The sequence below is a fragment of the Manacus candei genome, unplaced genomic scaffold, assembly GCF_025592945.1.
Source record: "Manacus candei isolate 608988 ecotype Guabito, Panama unplaced genomic scaffold, ASM2559294v1 h1tg000113l, whole genome shotgun sequence".
NCBI lineage: Eukaryota > Metazoa > Chordata > Aves > Passeriformes > Pipridae > Manacus > Manacus candei.
In genome coordinates, this window is record NW_026138161.1 from 3,077,590 (window position 1) to 3,101,452 (window position 23,863).

General features: G+C 38.1%; 1 protein-coding gene across 1 annotated transcript in view; it reads left to right on the plus strand.

Moving 5' to 3' along the window:
* The window catches only part of NUDT14 (nudix hydrolase 14), a 58,872-nt gene that overhangs the window by 20,050 nt on the left and 14,959 nt on the right, over positions 1–23,863 (plus strand). Inside the window, exons 2-3 of the mRNA XM_051769950.1 lie at positions 6,927–6,970; positions 21,161–21,225. Of these exons, the coding sequence (XP_051625910.1) occupies positions 6,927–6,970; positions 21,161–21,225 (109 nt within the window). The remainder of the gene's footprint in view (positions 1–6,926; positions 6,971–21,160; positions 21,226–23,863) is intronic.

The window sequence follows — 23,863 nt, forward strand, 5'->3', positions numbered from 1 at the left end:
TGTCTGATAGGGAAGTGAAAAGCATAAAGTCCTGATTTTGTCCTGGAAGTGCAGCTTCTGTGGGCACTGGAAACATTATGTATTGATTCTGTGTAACAGAGAGTTATGGCATTAATAATTCAGCTGGCAAGAAATGGTTTATATTGGATTGTAAATCCTCATATGTTTCTACTGAAAACCGCTACAGATGTGACATCAGGTTTCATTAAGCTGAAAAAAGAAATGTAACAAGGAAATCTCAACTGATAGCAGCATTTCTGTAGTGAATGGAGAAAGGAAGGGGAAGGTTCATTTACAGAGGGGTGAGGGCTTGGCTTTTTTGGGTTTATCATAGGGGAAGTCCACTCTGTTTAGCCCATGAACTGTGACTTGAGAAGCAGCAGCTGATACACATCTTTCCCATTGTAGAACCACATATTTTATAAACCAAAAAGGACTGAATTACTGAGTTGCTTTTATTGCAAATTTATCTCTTGGCAGCTTTTACTGATTATAAAAAAGGGGAATATGGGTGAAAAGCATTAAGCTAAGACCACTTAAGGAAATAAAGGTGGTAGAAGGCAGCAGGAGCTGGCTGCATTGGCGCAGATTTTTGTCTGTCTCCAAGAGTCAGTTACTTGATTCCCCAGGCACACTGATCATCTGGATTAACCTGATGAAAACCCATCTAATAAAGTGACAAGTTTTGTGTTCTCTCACCATGCAGTTCTGGGCAGCAGGTAAACACCTCAGCAGGAGAACAGGTGGGGAGTTTCCAGATAGAGGCGTTGCTGTGCACGTTGATCCTAAACTGTGCAGATACACTTGTTGAAGATTGGTTGAATGTGAAAATAAGTGCAATAGAAAATCAAGTTTTACACAGATTTTTCAAGAAAAACATAACCCTCCTACCTTTAAAATTTTTTTCTGAGAACAGAAAAAAAGCAAAACCTCGTTATTCCTCTAGGGAATTTTACTGCCTTATTCCATGTAAATCATTAAACGGACTGCACACTTGCTTGGCTCTGCTGACTCTGGTTTAAGACCGTTATTTACCAATTAATTCTCTTATCTGTTTTTCTGTACCTATAGTCTAATTATTTTATTACATGAATAATGCTCATTATCCTTTTGCATTAAGGACATTAACTGCTTTTGTGTCTTAGGACTGTGGAAACAGAGTAAATGGAGCAATAAGGACAGAGTTATTTTTATGTTGTAATTGCTTCAACTTCTCAAATTGGATTTTTTCACAAATATGGAACATTTACTTCTTGGGTAACTGCTTTAAACCCAGTCCAACTGGTATAGACTAGGGGATCATGACTGTTGTTTGCCATTTTAACCCTCATAACTTCTGCACGTAGCTTATCTATACCATAACGTATTTGTCATTTTTCTTAACTGCCTCTGTTTGTTTACACCAACTTTTGTCTGGGCTCTAACTGAATTGTAAGATCATTGAACAGGAACTGTTCCCACTACATATGTTTAGTGCCTTTCACAATGGGTAGCCAAACGTCATGTTGTCTGTCCTGTAATGTAAACAGTCAGGAGTTAATCATTGTCACGGGCAGATATTTTTCTTTCTTTTTTAGTGGCATATGTGAAGTTAATTTGCTTCTTTTGGACATGTCTCCTGCATTTTAAGTGATCTGCCTGCGTGGCCTGTCACCATTCTCCTAAAAAATATTTCATACAACGTATGAAGCCTTTTTGCTGAGGTGATTTTGGTGTAACTTTACAGTTCCTGGCCACTTAGACGTTGTCTGTCCAAGCAGATGTTTTCTGTGGATAAACATGGGAGATGACATAAGGCAGTGCCTTTAATTTGGTCACTTTCAAAATTGTTAAATAGTTCAATAAGACAAATAAGACAGGAGAAGCTTTAGGTAGATTTTGAGTAAAGATTGTTTCTGCTTCAATTATGCATTGTCTGTCCAGAGCTCATTGCAAGAAGTCATTAAATCAGTGCCAACCCAACATAAATTTTGGTTTTTTTGAATGGTCTGAACTCCCAACAGGGTAACAACAGGAAATCTGTGACTGTAAATCTGCATGCGGAGGATTTATTTTATGCACCCTCCTGTAGTGTTGTCAAACTACCATGACGTAGAGTTAAAGGAAACATTTAGAGAGGTTTTGTGAGTGTTCTTTCACCTGTTACACTAACACATTTCCAGTTTACTCTCCCAGGAGAGCTGTGCACCTCAGCCAGACTGAGGGGGGTTGGTTTGTTTGAGCTGGGGGTGTTTTTGAGGGCTCAGGATGGTATCAGTGTAACGCTGAGTATTGGTACCTGTGGAGACACATCACCCCATGTGTGAGCTGGTTCAAGAGCTTCTCGGGTGGCAGACTGTGCATGGGCCCTGCCCTCAGGGAAAAGGAGGAGGAAGGCATTCAAGCTGCCCCAAAATGAAGAGTAGAAATTTGCAGTAACTTGTGTCAGACCATGTCCAGGGTCTGTCAAATGTGGAGCACACCCAGTATCAGCATACAGTCAGTGCCAGGGGATGTTCCTTCCTACATCATTAGCACAGCATGTCCTTTTTCTCTTCTTTATGGACCAGCCTGGATTAAATCTTAGACGAGTTTCTCTAGCAAGCAAAAGTTATCCTTTGCACAGGCATCCTGGCAGCAATTTGACCTTGTTGTTCAGACATTATATTGCCTCAGGCGGTAGAGGAAAGCAAAGGACAGTGATATCCCTGGCACAGTGATTCTTCAGGCATTTTAGCCAGAGACAGGCAGAGTGTAGGTGGGAAAAAGAATGGTGTTTTGATAGGCTGCAGACAAGTCTGACTTATCCATAACAGACGGTGTGAAGAGGCTCCTGCTTGTAATTACGGCACTGAGCAGATGCAGGAAGAGTCTTAGGAAAATGATTTAAAGGATGGAAGCAGGACAGAGAATATGAAGATCAAGTGTGAGTGACATAAACAGCTCTGTGCAGGTAGGAGTCACATCTGCTGAACTTGCATCCACTGTCAACACTTGTATAGCAGAGAGCTCTTTGCAGTGCATGGTTGTCCTGGAATCACTTGATCCAAAAGGGGTCGATTCTCCTTGTGCAGATTGTCAAGCTTGGGAGTGTGCTGCTGCAATTCTGACTAAGTTATCAATGCCATTGCCATGTCAGTCTTACAGAAAACATGAGCAGGACTTGTGACACACATTCAAGCAGTATAGAAATGGCTACTTCTGCTTCCTTTTTGGGGTCAGTGGAGGACTGTTTTATTTGGATGCATTTGGGGGGACTGTCTTTTGCCAGTCTTCAGATGCCTTTTGTCAAAGTCTTGGAAGAGTGTTCTGGGGAAGCATTGCTCTATGCTTTCCCTGTTCTTAAATTTTAGAGCCAGTATGCCAGACAGGATGGACATCTCATCTGACCTGATATGGCTTTCTTATGCAATTAGTACTTCTGTAAGTGATCTGTCTTCTGTGTAACCTGAAACTAAGTTGTCTCACATGCTGCCTCTCCTGGAATACAGCTTTATTAATTTACACATACTATATGCACTAGTTCAGCATTGCAACATCACAGAACCTGATCACTGAGCACAGAAGTGGAGTGTGATTACTTTGTGATTAAAGATTTACCAAATCGATTATGTGTTATACAAAGTTGTTGCAGTACCAGAACTGCTATTCTGAACAGATAAAAGCAAGTATAAAATAATTTTGATGTATTTGTCTTTATAAAACATCACAGGGCACGTTTCCTGTTTGAAGAATAATTTTTCTCAAATGTAATTATTTACTCCTTTCTCCTTTCTGTCATCAGTGTTTAGATCTCCCAGCAATCAGTTATACTTATTTCTCTCACTGCATTGAAAGACACTGTGATTGTTCCCTTTAGACATTGGAGAATGGACTACTTTGTAATAATGCAATTATATATGTTTATTAAGATGAAGAGCATTACAAGTTTGAGACAGCTTTTCTCTTTCACAAGGATACTTCTGTTTTTCAGAAGTGATGTTGACCATTGATACTTTAATCTTCCAACTGTCTGTAACTGCAATAATAGCAGAGCCTTGTCAAAGGCCAGTATATATGGAATGGAACAGTTTAACAAGTAATCATAGATACTTGGTTTTTAAAAGCATGAATCTTGATCAGTCCAGCAGTTAGTACTTTTGTCTTAAAGATAAGATAGAGATACTACATAGAGCTTGACATAGTTGGTTAGAAACTGGCTGGAATTAATGTTCTGTGAAGTATGTAAAGCACCATAAGAACCATTGGTAACTGTTTACATGCTATTAATAATTAGCAACCTTCCTACTAGTCTGTTAGGAAAGAACCATGCTTTGGGTACAATAGAAACTCAACTCCGTACGGTTGGGTTCAAATTACATTTGACTTGGACAATAGGACATGAATGGGGCTCATTTGAGTTTCTGCCACTGTAAACAAAGAGATGTTGGAATGTTTCATTTGTTTATTGATTTATTTATTTGGACAGGTGCAGGTTGATCATATGAAGTTTTTTTATTCAGATATAGGCAGAAAATAGCTCAGTCCAGTAAGAATGTATAATGCTAACCAACATCTTGACTGGATAGACTCAAAATAATTTAGCTTGTGGCTGGTTTTGAATTTGGGTCTTAAACTAATCAAATCATGTTCTAGAGAAAGCTTGTTACGTGGGCTTAGAAAATAGAAAATACGGATTTTATTTTCTCATTAGTTTCCTTTTAGATACTAAGTTCTTTCTTTTACTTTCTGCTAAAAATTACGTGCATGTCTGTGAGGTAGATTCTGTTAATGGTAATGGAGCTCATCCTTGAGAACAGGTCATTCAAATCTGATGGATCCCATCTGGATGAGGATGAATCTCCAGGGTGTAATTTTCCTCAGCTATTTGACTCTCGTAAGTGCTCCAAAGCAATCAGGGTCTATAATTTGCAAAATGATGGCAGGAGCAAAGAGCTAGGAAAATTGTTGCTGGGATCGTGTGTTTGAAAGTAGTACCACAGGACTAACAGCCTAAATTAATGCAATGAGGGACTTGATTCAGGCTTTTTTTTGTCTTCTCCATCAGCTGGGCACCCACATTTCTCCCAAGTGGACACTACAAAGGTAGAATGGATGACGGTAGCACATTTTGGGCAGGGTAAGGTTGAAACTGGAGAAGCAATATGAAGTTACATGCAGAAGACATTATTCTTGGTCCACAGCTCTCCAACTCAAGTTAAATGGAAAATTGCCCAGCAATCTGCAAAGAAGAGAAAATCCTGCCATACAGTTAGAAGTAAACCTACAGAAGGATTGAGCTGACCTTACACATTTAATACCTTAAATTGTCTTACCATACAACACAGCCTATGCTATTACGTTCCAGTGTTGCAACTATGTGTTGTGTCATAGTCCTATCAAAGTTGTTCCTCCACCTCTACCCAGGTGGAAAGGATTGGATAAGCACTCAGCTTTAATATTTCAGTTCACACTGAAAATTTGCTGTCTTTATTTCTCTTTCAACATTATATTGCATTTAAACCATGAGAGGGCTTCTCCCGTAATGGAGACGTTTGGTTGCTGTCAGTGCTCACAGAAGGTATGTGCAGGCACCAGTGGAAGCGAAGACTAGAGTTTCTCTTGAGGTGAACAACTGTTTATAATTAGAGTTGTGGGAATGAAGAAAAACCCAGCTAGCAAGCAAACAGTCACTCTTCCAAAAAGCTTGGTAAACTCATAAAGCTCAGGAGCTTAATCTCTGAACCAGAGTGCTTGTTATCTAATCCCCACCAGCTGTTGTGTACTTGGTAGCCATGACATCTGTAATAGAGCTGAAGGGCCTGTCTATATTGGTTGGCACCTTTACCACCAACTGAATTTGATTCTTCTTTCACTGCTCAACATTTACCTGCTTTAAATCATTAACCAGTTGCTCAGGGTTTGATCATCCGTTTAACCATACTTTATAATAGAAACCTAGTGCTGCTTTTCACATTAAGCATATTTTGGGTATGTAGGTTTTCAGCAGGTCTAGTTTTTGCGTTGCTAATAAGAAAAAGGTATCAACCACAAGAATTTCCTCTGGTTGCATTCTGATTCCTCATATAAACTTAAAACTGACCTGGGAGTGAAATCTCTTGACTTGTATTTCAGCTGAAATACATCACACTTCTAATAAGCAGGGTGAGGAATTATATACATGTCTCCAGCTGGTGTGTATGAATTGCTATAGGTGACTGTAGAAGCTATAAATGTAAGCAAGTGTATACCTGTTCATTATAACTGTCGAATAATACCTGTTTTCAGGGATGAGTTTCAGCTGTGCTGTAGTGGATATCGTTCTTTTTAAGCCCATCTTGGGAAAATAATCCATTTTATGTCTCCTAGTTCTTGGGTGAGTGCTGTGACTTCAAACCTGCTGTTAGACAGTGCTCTCAGCACCACCAGCAGTGCAGAGGAACAGCTGCTGTGTAGAATGGAGTATGTTAGGTGTGGACAAAACTGCTATTTTAGGCCTTGTAAGGGGTGAGAGTGAAGGATGTCTTGTTCCTGGATCCCAAAGGAGTTTGGTTAGGAGGTAAATGCTGAGCTGTCCACACCAGACCATTTCTGGACATGGAAAAACATAGATCTATGGGTTATTTTACAGTTTAAAACGTGGCTGTTTATAGCTTCCTGACACCTTGAATGATTAGCTTAGACATCTGAAGTTGATGCTGTGGCCAAAATTGGGCCTGAAGACTACAATAATCTTGCATTAGCTGTCATCATGATATTGTGGATCTGAGATTTTGAACTGTCCTGAGACAGTTCTCAGCACCTGTAATACTTACTGTCAAAACAAAGAAGGATGGTCTCATAAATAAAACCAGCTATACTAAGTTTTTAAAGAAATGCCTGTTCAATTTTATTAAATTCCATTATAGTAATTTTTTCACTTGGAATTAATTTGACTGATGGATTTTTAAATTTTTTTCTCTCCCCAGAATGGTACGAAGAAGTTCTGGGATTTTATGAGAACACATGACAGGTAACGATGGAATCACGTTATTTCCCATTGTCTTTATGTTGTATTTCGTGCTGTAGTCTCTTCCATTGATCAGCTGTTGATGTTTTTTCCCCTCCAAATTTCTCTTCAATTCTCACTTCTTTTGTTATACTTGCAGGTAATCCTTCACTGTTTTAGACGGAATTAGCAGAAGTTTTAAAATCTCATGGTTTATGTTTTCAGTAAGTTTTGTCTGCGCCTGACTATTTAAATATTAGAGTTTTAGCACATGATGTACTGTACATTTTAGTGATTACAGAGAAGATACAAATGAAAGTTTGGATTGTATGAAATTTTCTTTTTTGAGTGGGAATATATCACCTGAAGGAAGGACTTTCTTCTGTCTTTCTAATTGTATTTCTTCTGCTGGGGAAGAAAAGCAACTAACTCCTGACTTCAAAGATCAGTTCATACAAGATTATAACAAATAAGGTATATATGAAACAGACCTAGTCTCAGAGTTATTAAAAACTAAAGTATTTATGTGTCTTTTAGAAAAAGACATATAAATAGTTTAGTTAATCTGCTCATGGAAGATAAAAATAAAAAACATAGGTAACAAAATTTTCCTAGAAAAAGCTTTCCTAAATTTATTAAACGTAAAAAGTGGTGCAAAACACTAATGGCAAAAAACCACTTGTGACATAACCAGAACCATGTCAAGAGATGTGTTTTTCTTGTGCATGAAGTAAGTAAAATCAGTGGCATTTTTGGACGTTGTGCTCTGTTGGAACCCTCTAAATCCTTACATGAGTCTCTTTGTGTGTAGGTGCCTGTGAGGGACATAAAATGCTAACAACACTTTTTATCAATATAGAGATTATGAAAGTAAAATTTCCAGAAAGACTGGGAAAGTATTAGCTAGACTAAAAATGCCTGTACTGCTTGAAACTAGGACAGAGTAGGGAGTGATATTTCATTACTGAACTTCACACTTGCTTTTGGAATTTTTCTGGAAGACAGTTCTGTCTTTGCACTTTGTCTGTCCATATGGGCATGTGCCTGAATTTATGATCACAGATACAAAGGCTGAAATGATAATTGATTGCTGGAAATCTAATATATGCCCATTGTAGCAAATGAATCCAGCCTCAAGTCACAGTGTTGGGAACATGACTTAAGGATGAATTTGTATTACTATTTTTGTTTAAACTTTAGTTTATCACTGTGTGATAACGTGTGAATATATGCAACTAACGGAGTGGGGTAAGTATTAAAGGATCAGTTTTCCATGAACTTCTTGGGAACAGTATTTCTGAAGGACTTTTGTGGGCATTTTTAAAATAGTTGAGAACATAACTTTATAAAAAGGCTACGGCCACATGTCATGCCAGTCATCTCTGGTCACATAACATTTGTTAGCTTCAGATGCACAACAGCTGCCACCCGAACTTATTAGTGACTACTGTTGAACTGCAGAATGTCTAACACTCTTTCATGAGGAAATTCATTGCAGCTTCTGACACCAGAGGTAATAATGTGAACTTTCTGTGTAGGAAATCCGTGGTTTCACATAAATTCTACTTGTGACTGGGAAGCCAATTATTATGAGATACATTAGTCGGGTTCAAAATCCCTTATAATGCATTAAAGCCCTACATTTTGCTGTATCTTAGTAGGGCAGCTGTGGTGCTTGTTATATGGAAAAGTCACATTAACTAGTTGCTGAGGATTATAGAGGACTTCATACTTAGAGAGCTCTTAAGTGTTCTTTACCCTTGATGAAGAATAAATCTTGAAGAAGAGGAGAGCTTTCCAGGACACATGTCCTGTTGGTCAGGATTTCCTAGCGCTTATGTCTGCTTGAGGAAGATTGTAGATGTTTTCCATAGATAAAATCCCTTTTTCTTAATATTTTTTCAGAAGTATTCAGAAGTTGTGCTACCTCTGAAAGTGCTGTAATACTGTTAAATGCTCAAAGAAAAACAGCCTTTTTTAATAAAGCTGTTTACCTAAATTGAACATATGCATTGGAATGTCAGATCTGTAAAGTACACATATGTATATATTATACATTTGCATACAATTGATATGTAGAATGGATTTATTGATGCTGAAGAAAAAACCTACAACTGTGCTAATAATATAAAACCAGATATTGTGTCTAACTCATGTCTTTGTCTGTCATCCTCTTTCAGCAGCACAAGTAAATGTGCTTAAGGCTGACTTCCTTGCTGTGTGACAGTGAACCCAGTGTGTGCTGGGTTCCTTTGGGACCCCAGTGTTCTTTCTCATTTCAAATTAGGTCAAGATAAGCCAATATTCAATAGATTTGTATCAGAAGATAGACTTGATACAGGAAAATATTTACCACGAGAGATTAAGTTATTGTCGTATAAATGTATCCTTTCCAACTGTTCAGATGAACAGCTGATTAAATTATATAAAGACAAAAACATGAGGACTGCAATAGTCACTTCATTTGCCTAAAGTGTGAGTCACCTTTTAAAATGTGACTATATATTGCAGTACAGCGAGATCATTTAACTGTATGCAGGCTGGAGTACCACAAGCACGAGCTAAAATAGAAGAGTTGTTATTAGGTATTACAGGGGGAGGCTTTTTTCTTTTTTTTTTTTTTCTTTTTATTTATTGCAGATCTGGGCATAAGTCTACAGTGTGTGGTTCCCAAGCTTTTGTAAGACCAACACCATTCAGAACTAGAGTATCAGTCCTGGAGTCACCTCTGTAATTTATGTTGAACAAGTAATTGCTTATTCTTAATTCCTCCATGCCACTTAGAAAAAAGTCTTCTGCAGTTTATTACTGGTCACACAATAAACTGTTGCCAAGGCAAACTTTCAAAACCTGTGCTGTCAGAAGTCGACTGAGTCCATAGACAAAAGAAGCAGCATTTCTTACCATATTTAGGTTTAAATTGTAACAGAAGGAAGACCTAGGACACAAGGACATACCCATGGACAGTAGCTTAGTCCTGGAATGTTTTGCCCAGAGAGACTGAGGAACCCCCATCCTTGGAGAAATTCAAGCCTTGATTGGACAAGGCTCTGAGAAATCAGACCTAACTTAGAATTTAGCCTGATTTTGAGCAGGAGATTGGATCAGATGGTCTCCAAAAGTCTCTTCCCACCTGAAGGTTTCTACGATTTAAGTAGATTAATTACTTAATGAATGTTACAGTTCCCATCTGACAACTGTCAAAAATTTGCAAACTTGTCAAGAAATCTGTCAACTTCTAAGCCATTTTTTCTTTTGGAAAATAAGGAGTTTACTGCTGTCCTGTGGAGTTACATTTTAGTTAATCTTTCTTTGAAACATGCAGATGAACATCACCAGAGCTCATTATAAGGTTTTATTACATCGTTAGAAGCAGCAGTGAAGTTTGCTAAAAATGAACGAAGAAAAATAAAAATCTTTGATTACCTCTTTTCCAGTGTAATTATTGAACAAGTTTATTGAGGCGGTGCTTGTAAGCATTACATAATTCTGGCCTGTGGTGTTAGGCAGTGACACACAGCAAAAGATGCTTTCTGCAGTTATTTAACACACTGCACAATTAAGTGTAATTTTTCCTTTAATACTCAGCTGATGTGTTCGCTGATTATTAAACATATCCTTATGAAAATCAAGCAGAGTGCAAACAATGAAAATTTAGATGCAAGGTGTATTTCAAGATTCTTTTTAGACCTGGGTCTGTCAGAACTGGTTATCAGTTGGTGGGGGTGTGATTTGCGGGGTGAGGAGTTGGTAATTTTTTTTAAGGACTCTGCTTTTAAAAATAAAAATCTTGATCAGGAGAACATTTGTGGTGATTTTCTGTTAGAAATAGAAACATACCAAATATTACAGAGTAACCATCGATACCTGTAACAAAAAATTATTTTCTAAAACCAGACTCAGGTTACAGTTATATTCTCCCTCATCCTAATTTTGCTATATTTAGTACAGTAAGAGCCTGAAATGTAATACTTAAGTTTTACATTCATCTACTTTATAAAGCAATAGACCAAGTTCGTTTCAGGTTTCAACAGCTCCCCTTAAACAGATTCAAGGCTTTTAAAAGACATAATTTGGGAACAGATGAAGGTCAGTGTACAGTCATGTGCTCCCTTCTGTGCTTTGAGTAATAACTCTTGAGAACAGGGACACAAGTGTACCTTTGCTAGTTGACAACTACAAGGACAGTTTTCCAGTTGCACTAGGAATGGATATAAAGTAAAATTATTGCTACTTCTCCATTTAGAAGTATGAAAAATTCACTGTAAAGTTCATTACATTTACAAGAAACAAGTTCTGGGAGACTGGGTTGTGTGCAAGATTATTATGTGAGTTCCTCTCAACTCTGAAAATATCATGTGACAAGGAAAAGGCATTTGGACTAAAAAACTTAAAACTCTCCACGTGCATCGAACCCTATTTATGCTGGATTTTACCTTCAAAAATGTGTCACAGTGGCTCAGTAATAGTTCCTGACTTAAAAATTCTTAATGGAAAAAACTGAAAGCCTTTTCTTATCTCTCTAAAGAGAGAACAGAAATAACATTCCTGCCTTATAAGATTGGCTTCTTTTAAGTAAAGAAATTAATTAATTTCATATTTTAAACAAACTAATTCCTAATTTAGTTTGTTCTCTCAGAAAAAAAGGCTTAATACTATATCAGTTGCAAAGACAACTGCAAAGTGTAGTTTTCCATCAGGAGGGAGTTTGCAGGGAGAAGGAAACCGAGGCAATCAGCACCTCTGCGTGTTTTGTCCTGTGAGTACCAGCCCTGGGGGGCAAACAGAAAGTGGTTCTCAAGGCAAATTAAAAATGAACATAACTCAGAATGAGAGGATGAATTTATTCATCCGTTCCCTCTGTGCTCTGGAGTTACCTGGCCGAGGTCTGGCTGCTGCTGAGGTCGGGGAGTGTGGCTGTACAGGGGAAGTGTGGAATGTGGCCACCCAACAGCTGCACCAGGAGCCTCCTGCATCCCAGCCCTGGCCATGGGAGCTGGCCAGGGGACGGGTCACCAGAGCTGGGAGAGTGACCTGGAGGAGCCAGGGTTGCTATTCTGGCTCGGTGGCTGTAGCAGGCAGCTATGGAGACAGGATGGAAGTCATGTGCCCTGACCACATTATAGGAGTGGATTAAATTCCTTCTCCTATTTCATATGCCAGATCATTTGGGCTTTATGGAAACTTAATCCTCTATGTATTTTTCTGGTTTATGTCCTAGTGTATTATAAGACACCATGAAATTTAACTCAGATGCTTCCTTTGTGCAAGAATTATCACAGCAGCTTTAAAATGGGTAAAGTACTGCTTTATAACATCTTTATAGGTAAAAAAAAAGTCTTTCTTGGGTGGCATGTGCCTTTTACATGCACTGATGTGCTGTTGTGCTGTAAACCTTGTCTGTCTTTGTGATGTCTCCTCCAGGGTGTCAAAGATGTGGAATTTTCTTGATTATCTTCAAAGATAGTGCAGAAGATAATGCACTGTTTAAAATCAACTGGATGTAGTTCAACGAGCAAAAAAAAACCATGAAAAGTTTAGGGAAATAATAGCTGGGAGAAGGTAATGAGGGCTGGGCATGTTCGTGCAAAGGATAAGACAACTGAGGAGAAAAATTACTTCTTATCACAAAAATGTAAAGGAATGTTATAGAGCAGGCTGGAATAATTTAATTTCATCAGTGATCAATGACAGAACAAAAAATGTGGATCATGTGGAAAGTATTTTTTAAATTAAACACTAAGAAGATGTTTTTACCAATAAACAGTAAGACAGTCTGGGAAGGCATGTTTGGTAATTGCTGTCCTTGAAAACGCTCAGGTCTAGGCTTGATATCAGTCTATCAAGGATGCTATCAAGACAATGATAATTTTCCTGGTATTAGCAGGAAAAAATGTAGTAGCCTATTAATTTCCTTCAACCCAAGTAATTACACACTATTTGTTTGCATACGATATTTGCAAATAAAATGCACTTAATGCTGTATTTTTTGTTGTTCATTTTTGGTTTTTTTTAAAGCAAAGACTTGACAGATCCTCTGCCTGTATGCCAGGAATTCTGTAGGCATATTTACTGTCTTTTAAAATGTCTTATTATGTTGTTACCTTAGGATCCAATCTAAATAGAAGCATAGCAATGAGGCAAACATAACTGTATTCGATGCTGTAAAGTTATAAGAGAGAAAAACAAAATTGAAAGCCAAATTTTCAGATTCTCATTTCTCCTTTTAAAGTATTTGATAAGAAAGTATCATGCAGCATATAAACTCTTCTCTGCTGTGCCACTGAAACAGGGTAGAAGGTCAGTAGCATCTCTGTTGAGGGCACTGCTTCATTGAGAAATTAAATGTTTGCCTAATTTTAAGGCTGGAATCCATGGAAATTCTTATAACTAGGCAGGTATACAAGAGTTTTGACTGATTAGCCATAAATTTCTAAATATATGTTTCTAGTATCCAGATTACAAGCATCTTGGGTTTTTACAGTTTTAGGGATTTAATCTATTAGCGTTTGCAGTAATACACAAAAGAAATGGATGTGTTTATTCTCTTAGAGTCACTGGAATCAAGGAGAGTCTTCCCTCTGCTTTGAGGTGATTTTGAAATAAACCAGTTCTTTCTGAAGAGTGCCAAAAGTTTTTGCATGGCCTAGAGACAGTAGCGTGGTCGTGACCTGCATTTGGATTGGTAAAAATAATCTTAGGAAAGCTAGGAAATGTTCTGTAATTGGAGTGCCTGTAGGTTTAGAATTTCAGCTGAAAATATCTCTTGGAAAAGGGGAAACTATTGAAACCATTATTCTAGAAATGGGAAAATGGGGGAAAATGTGAACAACTACCAGTTTCTCAGTCTGTGTTTCTCACTGATGGTACTGAAACTGTGCAGTTTTACCTGGCCAGAGGTTGTGTTGGTCACCTCATATTTGGGTTTTGATACATGAGAAATGAAGTTGCTGGCTTCCCTTACCTTAGTTAGGGCAGAACACTTGACCTTTTTATTTTGCAAACTATCCTTAAACCTGGTATTGTTTTAAAACTTTAATTTTTGCCATTTCAGAATGGAGTCAAACTCAGGCCTTTTAGATGGATTATTTATTGGTCTCACTATGTGATAGCATTTATAAATGGCGGTTTCACAAATAATTAGGAATTGGAACAAAAGCCCATCAGGCTCTGACATCTGTTGCACATAATGCCCACAAAGCTTTATTTAATCAAATAAGTTAGCATAAAACCTGAATTTATTTATTAAAATATTTTGTTGAAAGAAACCCATTGAGATGCAATGTGTCATTTCCAAGGGTATCCTGGGATACTGGCCAAGATATGACACTTAAGGAATGTTATTGAGAGCAACGTGCTTTGATGTCTCATTTATTTTGCAGTTGAATTTGCTTTCTCCTTTTTCCTTTGTTATATGAAAACAGGGTGCTGGGAGGATTGTTTATTCTAAAGAAGTTGTCCTGATCATATTCTCTGGTTGGGTACAAATTGCTACTTAAAAAAGTAGATCTAAATTATGTTTTAAAAGTGCACATATATGGGTTTGTTACCACTTCTTAATTCACTCTTGTACTGGTCTGATGATCATATGCTTCCTGCTTTATGGTGTCATGAACAACTTCCTGCTGCAGTTCAGTTTACTGAAACCAATCTTCCTTCTGATTTTTTCCAGTGTAACATTTATTTTCTTAAGCATACCTGGCTCACCACTTTATTCTAGTTTTACTTAGTATTAAATATTTACGTTGTATCTGAGAAAGCATTCAAGCTTCATCAGAATACAGAAGTCTTCTAGATGTCTCTAATTATCTTTTGCCAAATCCACTTTATCTGTGATTAGTATGAAAGGGTGAATGTTTTTGTCAGAAGCTTATAGCTTTGCTTTTGTAATAGGCTGCATTTTAAGCAGCCAATTGGATTGGTGTTGGCCTTTGAAAAATGCAAAACTCTTTGAAGGAAGACTTAAATGAACCAGTAAAGATTGTGCAAGCACACACATTTAATCTCAGGACTATCTACATTATAGTTAAAGCTCTGGGATACTAAAGGAATTGCACTGGAGAGTAATCAAAGGGTACAGCTTCATTACATGTCAGTTCTGAAAGTGAAGGGACTGTTTTCTCTGGCTTAAGGTACTGGGTGCTGTGCTGATAAAAGGAAGAAGACAGCGCTTTAGAGACCACATTAGAAGTTTCCAGGGACATGTCCAGCTGTGAAATGGATGGTTAATTTGAATATAGAAGTGACACAGGGGCTAAATGCAATTCTTTCTTGTGGACATCAAAAATAATTTTGAAATAAGATGAAGTAGGCTCTCCTGAAGGGTGACTCCTCCCAAAGAATTACTTTGGAATGTTGGCTCTCAAACAAGTTTTGGGTTTTTTTTGATTATCACTTTAAAATTGAAAGCACAGTCATTTTAGATTTGAACAAGAAAAGGATGTGTGTTCACTAAGGTACTTTAATCCTTATCTGGGGTGTTTTTAAAAAGACTAGATGGAATTGTAGTCTTGACATGGAAAAGAGTATGAAAAATCATTTTGTCAACACTCTATGGACAAAGAAAGCCAAATTCATAGAAGTTGAAGAAGAAAAATTTATACTTTAAAGCTAAAAACAATTAGGAGACATCTAAATTATTTATTTACTTTCTTACTTTCATTCTAGTATGATTTTTAAGTCTTGACAATTTCTCCTTTATGAACCATATAGGCAAAAATATTGTATGTCTGCTCTCCAGCTGAAATGAGTACATCTCTAAATATTTCTGTGGTTGCATAGTACATTTGATTATTTTCTTCTGATTGTATCAAAGGGATTTTTAAAACCAAATATCTGCTGAGAGTCAAAGGAACTGATTAAATCACTTTCTTGCTTTATTCCTTTTTTGTGCCATTTTTGTGTCTCTTTTATTTGGAATCTGCCATTCTTTTGTCATTGTTTTCTTTGAGAATGGTAACTGAACTATTACAGGCTCTGACAGCATTGCATGGGTTTGGGTAGTTTGGTTTGGCTTGTTTGTTGTGTTTTTTTAAAAATCATATATCATTAGTTCCTAAAGTCTCCCCTATAAAGCTGAGATTATTGTTTGTAAGCAGCACTTAACAGTATTACAGGCTTTAAACTACTTTTGAGATACTTTTTAACCTTTAAAAGTAGGTTAAAGTGGCTGAGGTTAATAGCTGAGAAGTCTTTGCTTTCATTGTTAATGTCAGATCACAATTTGTGTGTGACACACACATACCCATGATTCAAGAAAGATTGGTTTCTTTGCCTGTGTTACCTCAACAATTATTTAAGTGTATTAGTATTTTAATTGTTAGTACAAGTTTGTCATTAAAAATCATCACCTCCAGCCTTGAGAGTCTTACTTCATCAACACAAGAGTCTTGTCCTTGTCTTTGCTATTACTATACTGTGGGGCGTTTGTAAATTATTTTTTAGTTTTACAAATTCACTTTTTTAAAGTCTGCATTAGGACCACATTTAAGAATAACAAAAGGCTGAGTGAATCTTCATTTATTAAAGGATTTTGAAAGTTTGTCTCATGAAAAGCAATTAGTAAGTGTCAGCATTTGCCTGTGGATTAACTGTAGCTCAGGTTAACAACTGACAAATCATGCAGACAGATTACCAAATTGATGACTACAAGGTGAAGTTACATGTCTACCTGAAAAAAAACTCCAGCAACAAAGAGCAAAAAAACCCCTCAGACAAAAAAACCCCAAAAAAACCAAAACACAAAAAGAGACCCCAAACAAACCCCCTTATTCCCCACTCCCAGAACCTTCCTTCAAGTGTGTTCATGAAGCTGTGGCAAAGTTTACTTGCTGATCTTAATTGCTAGGATGTATTTCTAAATAATTGACTTTGCATGTGTCCATATGTGTGTGTGCACATTTTAACAGGATGTCAGTTTTCATCTGTCCCCTGCCTCGTAACTGCCGCGGTCAAATGTTTTACGTCGCTCCATGAAACACCACCTTCCTTTCTCAGGTTTGAGAGTGTGAAGTTGTAGTAGTATTTCTGTGTAAATATCTGCTGGGCTGGAATGTCATAAAGCATCAGTTACCATAAATTCAATAAATACAGAGCTGTGCTACGTTGGGGGAAGGAACAAATGTGGAAATAATGTTCTGTGGCACACAATGGAGTCATTTTCTAAACTCTTCCAAGAGGTGTTTTCAACTGTAAAGGTTGTATTCAGGTGGATATCTTGTCCTTCAGTAAGAGTCTTTAGAGGAGGAGGAGGAATTAAACTTCTGGACTCCTGGGTTGCAGATGTCCATGGGTCAGTTGTATGTAATTTCTGCACTTCGATTTAGACATTTTAGGGAAGACAAATATCCATTAGAGAATGATAATATTTCTCTATTTCAGTAAGATTTTTCTTTGAAATTTCAATGGTTAAATTTAAATAGCATTTAAATTTAAATGCTATGTGAGAGCCTTGGCTGAATTACTGGAATCCCTCTCAGAACACATTGTGTTAGGTAACAAGACCAGACACACTTTAACTGTGAACTTGAGTACAATAAAAGCTCAAGTACAGGTTGGTTGCTCTTAGTAGGGATATCTTGCTGACATTTCAGATACATCTCTTTCTTAAAATATTTTAAGGCTACCCTAATTGTTCGAATATTTATAGAAAGAACAGCATCCTATGTTATTACACAGTATGCTGTTTACCTGCATGCCTCCTTTGGGAAAAACTGTGCTGTAATTGGAGTAGTGATTTATTGTATGTATAAAGTGATCAGGAATTACTGCAAGGGAAGCTGAGGAGGGGTTTGGCTGAAGGCTGAGCAGGCCTGTGGTCTCCACCAGCCCTGGAAGACTCTGCACAAACCCATGTCATCTCTTACTATGTTCTTTCTCTGTTTGTGGTCCCTAATGCAGGCACTGACAGATGTGGTGTGGGGAAGCCAACTCTCCGTCACTGGTCAGGGTGCTCCGTGTCTTACAGAAGCAAATTACAGCTCCAGAATGAAACCTAGAGCACATTTTTAAGGGATTCCTTCTCAGCTACCTCTTGCCTGCAGAGGTGTCAAGGCCCTGGCAGTGGCAGGTACCCAGTGTGACACTGGCATGCAGCAATTGTGCTGGGTGTGCTCCCTGAGTGCAGCTGCAGGTCTGTGGCTCATGGCATTCCCTTTGCATTAATGGCCTCCCCTTTCACACCAGCGATTTCCCTGAATGTCAGCTGCTGGGGGAAGAGTCAGCAAAGATGCACACCTGTGGAGTATGGTAAAAATTAGTAATCTGCCACACAAAATGAAAAGCTTAGCAGGTCTAAGCTGATAAAGTGTTTCCTTAGTGCAGAGGTGTCATAGCTTGTTTTAAGGAATGGCGGAAAGTTTAGGATTCATCGTGATCCTTTTATATCTGGGTATTCTTTTCCTTTGTAAAATCTAACAAAAAAGTGGTCTTGTGCTCCTGTTTGAGACAGAGGCACGTGAAGCCTGTTGCTACATTAGGACCTTTGATATCCATTTTAGATTAAATCCTCGTCTAGGATTCCTGCCTTTTTTTAGGAAATGTGGCTGGGCTTTTATTTCTTTCTTTTCTAGCACTTCTGTGTGTTTTTTCTCTAACATACGGCTTGGGCTTTGTTTCTGTTCTGTATCTTTTATATGTGGAGATGCTAACAAGTCCTTGTGAATGTTTTAATTTTTTATTTTATATGTTTACTCTTCACTTTAAAGCTTATAGATACATATCTAATACCCTAAATTAGGTTTGGTTGTAATAGTTTAAAGGGAATTGCCTTGAAACATCAAATACTTTTGTAGTGCCCTGTGGTATGATAGGACTGAAAGATGTATTTGGACCTACTAATGGATTTGTAGCAGTTCTTTTCTGTACCTGTATCATCTGTAAAAATAGTAATCTGAAACTAATTTTGTAGTAAATTCTTGGTATGATGGTTTCAAACTCTAGAAGATAAATACTTCCTTTTTCTTACAGACCAGACCAAACAGCTGAACACACATGTTTGGGTCATTGCAGCAATAAGGAAACCCATTGAAAGCAGTGGCTCAGAGGATCCTCCACTTAGATCTGTTGAAATGTCTTGCTCTAACTTTGTGTAATACTCAAAAAACTGTCCTAAGGGCAGCCTGAAATGGGTTTTCAGAAGTTACAGACCTGGTGACCTGTGGAAATATTTCATGTCATTTTGTTTCTTGTGGACTAAGAAACACCAAACAACATTCCCAGTGTCACGCTCCTCCTCAGAAGGTGCAATTCTTAACTTTTTCCTCTATGGCTCTCCAACTGTGACAGGAAATACTAGAACTTGTGTGTTGTGGTTTGTTAAAAAATGTAAATTTCTGTTCAAAATTGGTTGTCAGTCTCTCAGAAAATTAGAAGTAATTAAATAGAAAGTTCTACAGATTTGTGCCATTTCTGTACCCTCTCATCTCAAGATGGTGTGAGAAGCAGACAATTGAAATAACTTGCTGCTATTCCTTTCCAGCTAATTTGATCTTGTTCCTTAATTCTGACAGATTGTTTTTAATTTTCCCATCTGTTCCATAAAAATCTCAAGTGATTGACTCCTAGGAAAAAATAATGTCTAATAGCTGAGCCATTTTTAATGAGTTGGTATGAGTTATTTAATGAGACATGACGAAGAAGACAAGCCAAGAAGATTGAGCCTGAGGTGGTGGATGTAAAGAAAGGTAAAGGGCAGCCATATGTTTCAGGAAGCTTTCACTCTTCATCCACAGCTTTAGGCTGCTGCTGTCTCCAGTTTCAGGCAGTGCACATCCTTAGGCTCATGGACAAAACAACAGAGGTTCACTAGCAGTAATTCCTTTTCCCCTTTTATGTAGTGCAGTGTCTGCCCTCAGATAGTACCTATTGGGAAAGGAACAGTCAAGTAAAGAAAAAGAAAATACCAAAGAATAAAAGAATAATATTTAAGTAATCTTAAAAATATGACGGTCTGTGGTTTAACTTCATTTCTTCTGGCAATCTACAGTTTAACTCCCAGATATTCTAGTCTAGGCCAGAAAGAACCCCTGTGCCAGTAAACAGAGCGAATGTTCTCCTCTAGCCTCTCTGAAGGCTAGAACATTTGCTTTAAAATTCCCTGCACATGGCATCTCCTGGGGCAGGAAGGCATCAATATGCAGTACAGGTCTTTGAGAATAGCGACCATGAATATAAAAGTTAACATCTGGACTTGTCCCTTCTGTTTTGGTTTGTATATATTATTATAATAAACATTAACATTATTTTTAATAATCATCAAATAGCAGTTTCTCTGGCAGCTGGTGACTTCATTATTAAATCAAATAGTGAAAATAAATATAAAGGTCTTTTACAAGGAAAGTTGAAAGTTTGACTCAACCCTGCAAATATGCCATTGTTAGAATAAGCCATTATAGAATTAATAGAATAATGAATTAACTTTCCAGTTGCATAGAGTGAGGCATAACAAATGAGAGAATGATACCATGGTAATGAACAAAATATACACTGGTTTTTGCAGGTGGCAGTGGGCTACCAACTAAGGAGAGAGACTTTTGTCTGCATTTTCTTAAACGAGTAAAATATGAGAGTGTGCAGAGAATATCAGTACTCCGCATTTTTAGAGCATCTCTAAATACTCAACCCGTCGGGTTTCCCCATGGCAGGTATTTCAAGCAACCAAAGAACCATTAATGTGGTAGCACTTGAAACTACTTCTAGTTTAAATCTGTTCAGAATTGAACTTGGATGGTGTCTGGTTTAAGGCCTTAGCTCAGTAAGCAGCTACAGAGACATGCTCTGTGCTTGTGCAGAAGTCTCTGGTCTGAATGACACTACACTCTGCCTAAGATTTTGACTATCCTAATTTGGGATTGATATAAGAGTAGAAAATGCTTTTAATTTTGAGGATTTTTTTCTATGTAATACCAATGTTCTTAGACTGAAAGTTTTGGGGTTTTTTTTCCTGTTGGGAAGAAGGAATTGATTGGTGCTTATTTTGCATGGCAGAAGACAAAAGAGACTTAATTTTTGGTAAATTCTCATGGGCTTTGGGAACATGATCCATTATCTATCCCTCTAGACAGATTTTGGACAAGCATCTTGCTGCATTGCACCTTTAGTAATAAATCTATGTATTTATGTAGTTAAAATTAAATTCACAAGATGTAAGTTTAATAGTTCTGCATTAATCCTTCATAAAGCATTGATCTTTTGGTTTTTTGTCTTCCTCCTCAGTGTGTCAATCCTGATCTTTAATACTTCCCGGCAGTGCTTTGTTTTGGTGAAGCAGTTCCGCCCAGGTAATCCTCTTTTTTAGATTTACTTTTGCTCTGTAGTGAAGCAAGCTTTTAAGGGTTTAGCAGTTAAAAGTTGGTGCATCTGTGGTGATAAAATCTTTGTTCTATATTCTGTTTCTTTCTATGATAGCCCGTCCTTTTCAGTTGGTCACAATTTCTAACCAGGGAAATTTCCATTACAGATGAAACAAGTGATCAGGGTAGCCTTACATTCTGCTTTTGGGCTGGTTATTGAACTCTTTTGGATGAAATAACAAACAGCTCTACAATGACGATGCAAGAAATTGCTTTAATTTGAAGTTCCTTCTTGACCTATCTAGTATTTAGTAGGCAGCTTCTGAGCAGAAGCTGGTGTGTTGGTTTTTTTTTTTAAATTTTGTCTTAAATATTCCTTTTTTTTACTGTCTTACTGTGCAGTGTATACTTGGGAATTTAAAATGAGAGAAATTCAGGACTGTATGATTTTTCATCAGTATGTGCACAGCTTCATTTTACTAGTTGTTATTATGAATTTAAGTTAATGTATTTTTTTTTCTGAGTCTTTATATCAGTTATTTGAATTCAAAGTAATATTTACTTTCTGGAATTTAAAGGAAATGCATATTCTCTGCATGTTAATTAAAAGAAATCACAAGATATTTCACTGACTGTTGCTAAGAGACTGTTTCAAGACTGTTCATGGTAGACTTTATAGGAAACTTTCGAGGGTAGTGTCACACTGCCCTTTCTTACTGCCAGCGATGGACACCCTCTCCAGTGCTGTGCAGCACTGTTGCACTGGCAGTGCATGTGTCTCAGGAAGTGTTAATTGACTGTTAGAAAGTGTTTATTTGTTTGTCAGTAATCCAATGTCTTTTATTTGACAGCCAAATAAAATGGCTCCTGTAGCTGTTGCTCTCTTCGAGGCAACCTTAGGCAGAAACCTTCGTGCATGTGCATATATATATATATATATATACATATACATGTGTACTAAGCAGCTAAACTTCAGCAGAGAAAATTCATTACATTATCTGTATAGAAGTGTCAAATCAGCCTCAAAAAACTGGACTATTCCTGGAGCTAAACCATTCCAGAGGCTGGAGCTGCTCAGAAACCTGCCCTTAGGGACAGTGGCCAGTCAGATGCCCTATAGCAGTTCAGTGATCACAGCCATGCCCTGACATTACTCACATCCCTGTAATTATCATTATATTTCCATTCCATGGTTATTGTCTGCCTTGGTGCCTGTTCCACAAAGCAAAACCAAAGGCTGGGGCTCTTCTCATTTCTGGATCCTACCAGGGTCCCACCAGGAAGGCAACAGCTCCTTGCTTGTGAGCGAACAGCTGCCGCTCGCTCACCAGGCACGTCCCCTGCACGTGTGCTGGGTGACATGTGCTGGCCTTTCCTCGGGCTGTGGTGTTGTGGTCGAGTTTTCCCACTGATGTCTGTGCTGCTTGTAAAGGCAGTCATCCCTCCTTGCCTGTACATTCCACCCCATTCCCTTATGCAGTGACACCACAGGTCCTGTATGGCTGCAAACAGAAAGTTTTGAGGACTAGGCAGCTCACCTGACTGGCCTGAAGGAGTTCATTCATGCTGACTTGAGGGATGGCAGGAGCACACAGTGAGGCAGGACAATATTTTTCAGTGTGCTCTGGGCTTAGATCATCTTGAATGATCATGAAATCACACATTTAGGTGGAGCAGAGAGAAGAAAGTTACATGCATATCACAATAGTTTCCATATCAGTTCCTTACTTGTGACTGATTGGCAAAGGTCTTGGGCAATGCTTATTTGGGTAGTCAATTGAGCACACACTTTCCAGTATAATAAAATTATATGTTCCAGGGAAGGGCGGGGGTAGCACCTATGAACACGCACCCTGTTTTTTTTCACTGTAAGTATAATGCCCTTTCAGTGGGTTGTGATGTTTGGTTTTCTATTGACTTAAAAGAAACAGTATCAAAGATTTGAATAATAAGCCATGTTCCACTTCAGGAGGTGCAAACCACCAGTGCTATCAAAGAGAATTCAGAAATTTAGAGAGGAGCTAGCATACATTCCTCAGTCAGCCAAACTCCACTAACTCCTCAGTCTGTACTGTTCTTCCTCTTCCATAGCAAACAAGTCCTTGTATAAGTCACCTGACAAGGCTGCTTTGAATAACAGTTGTGATCTTGTTTGCTGAGTTTGGTTGAGACATCTGTCCTTTGTCCCAGCCTGCAGAAAGGAAGGCAAGTGTATCAGTTCTACTAAAGTTCCCACTCTGAGACTTTTTACAACTGAGTAGCTCCAGGGTGATTAGTCAATATGTTTAACAAGGGCCAGACAGTTGTTTGAGTTGTAGAATCACGGAGTCAGTAGGGTTGGAAAAGACCTCCAAGATCATCAAGTCTAACCTTTGACTGAACACCACCTTGTCAACTAAACCATAGCACTAAATAATGTAATGAAGTAATTCTACCTGATGTCCCACTTGAACCTCTCCTGGCACAGCTTGGGAGTTCATGCTGCTGCTGCTCATGGCACGGGTCCATCTGACTGTGGAGGAGACTGCCTGCTGATGACAAAGGGGCAGTTTCTACCAGAGAAGCACAAGCCATTGGAAGACGAGAGCAATCTGGCACAGGACTGGTGGATGGGTGACTGTGCTGG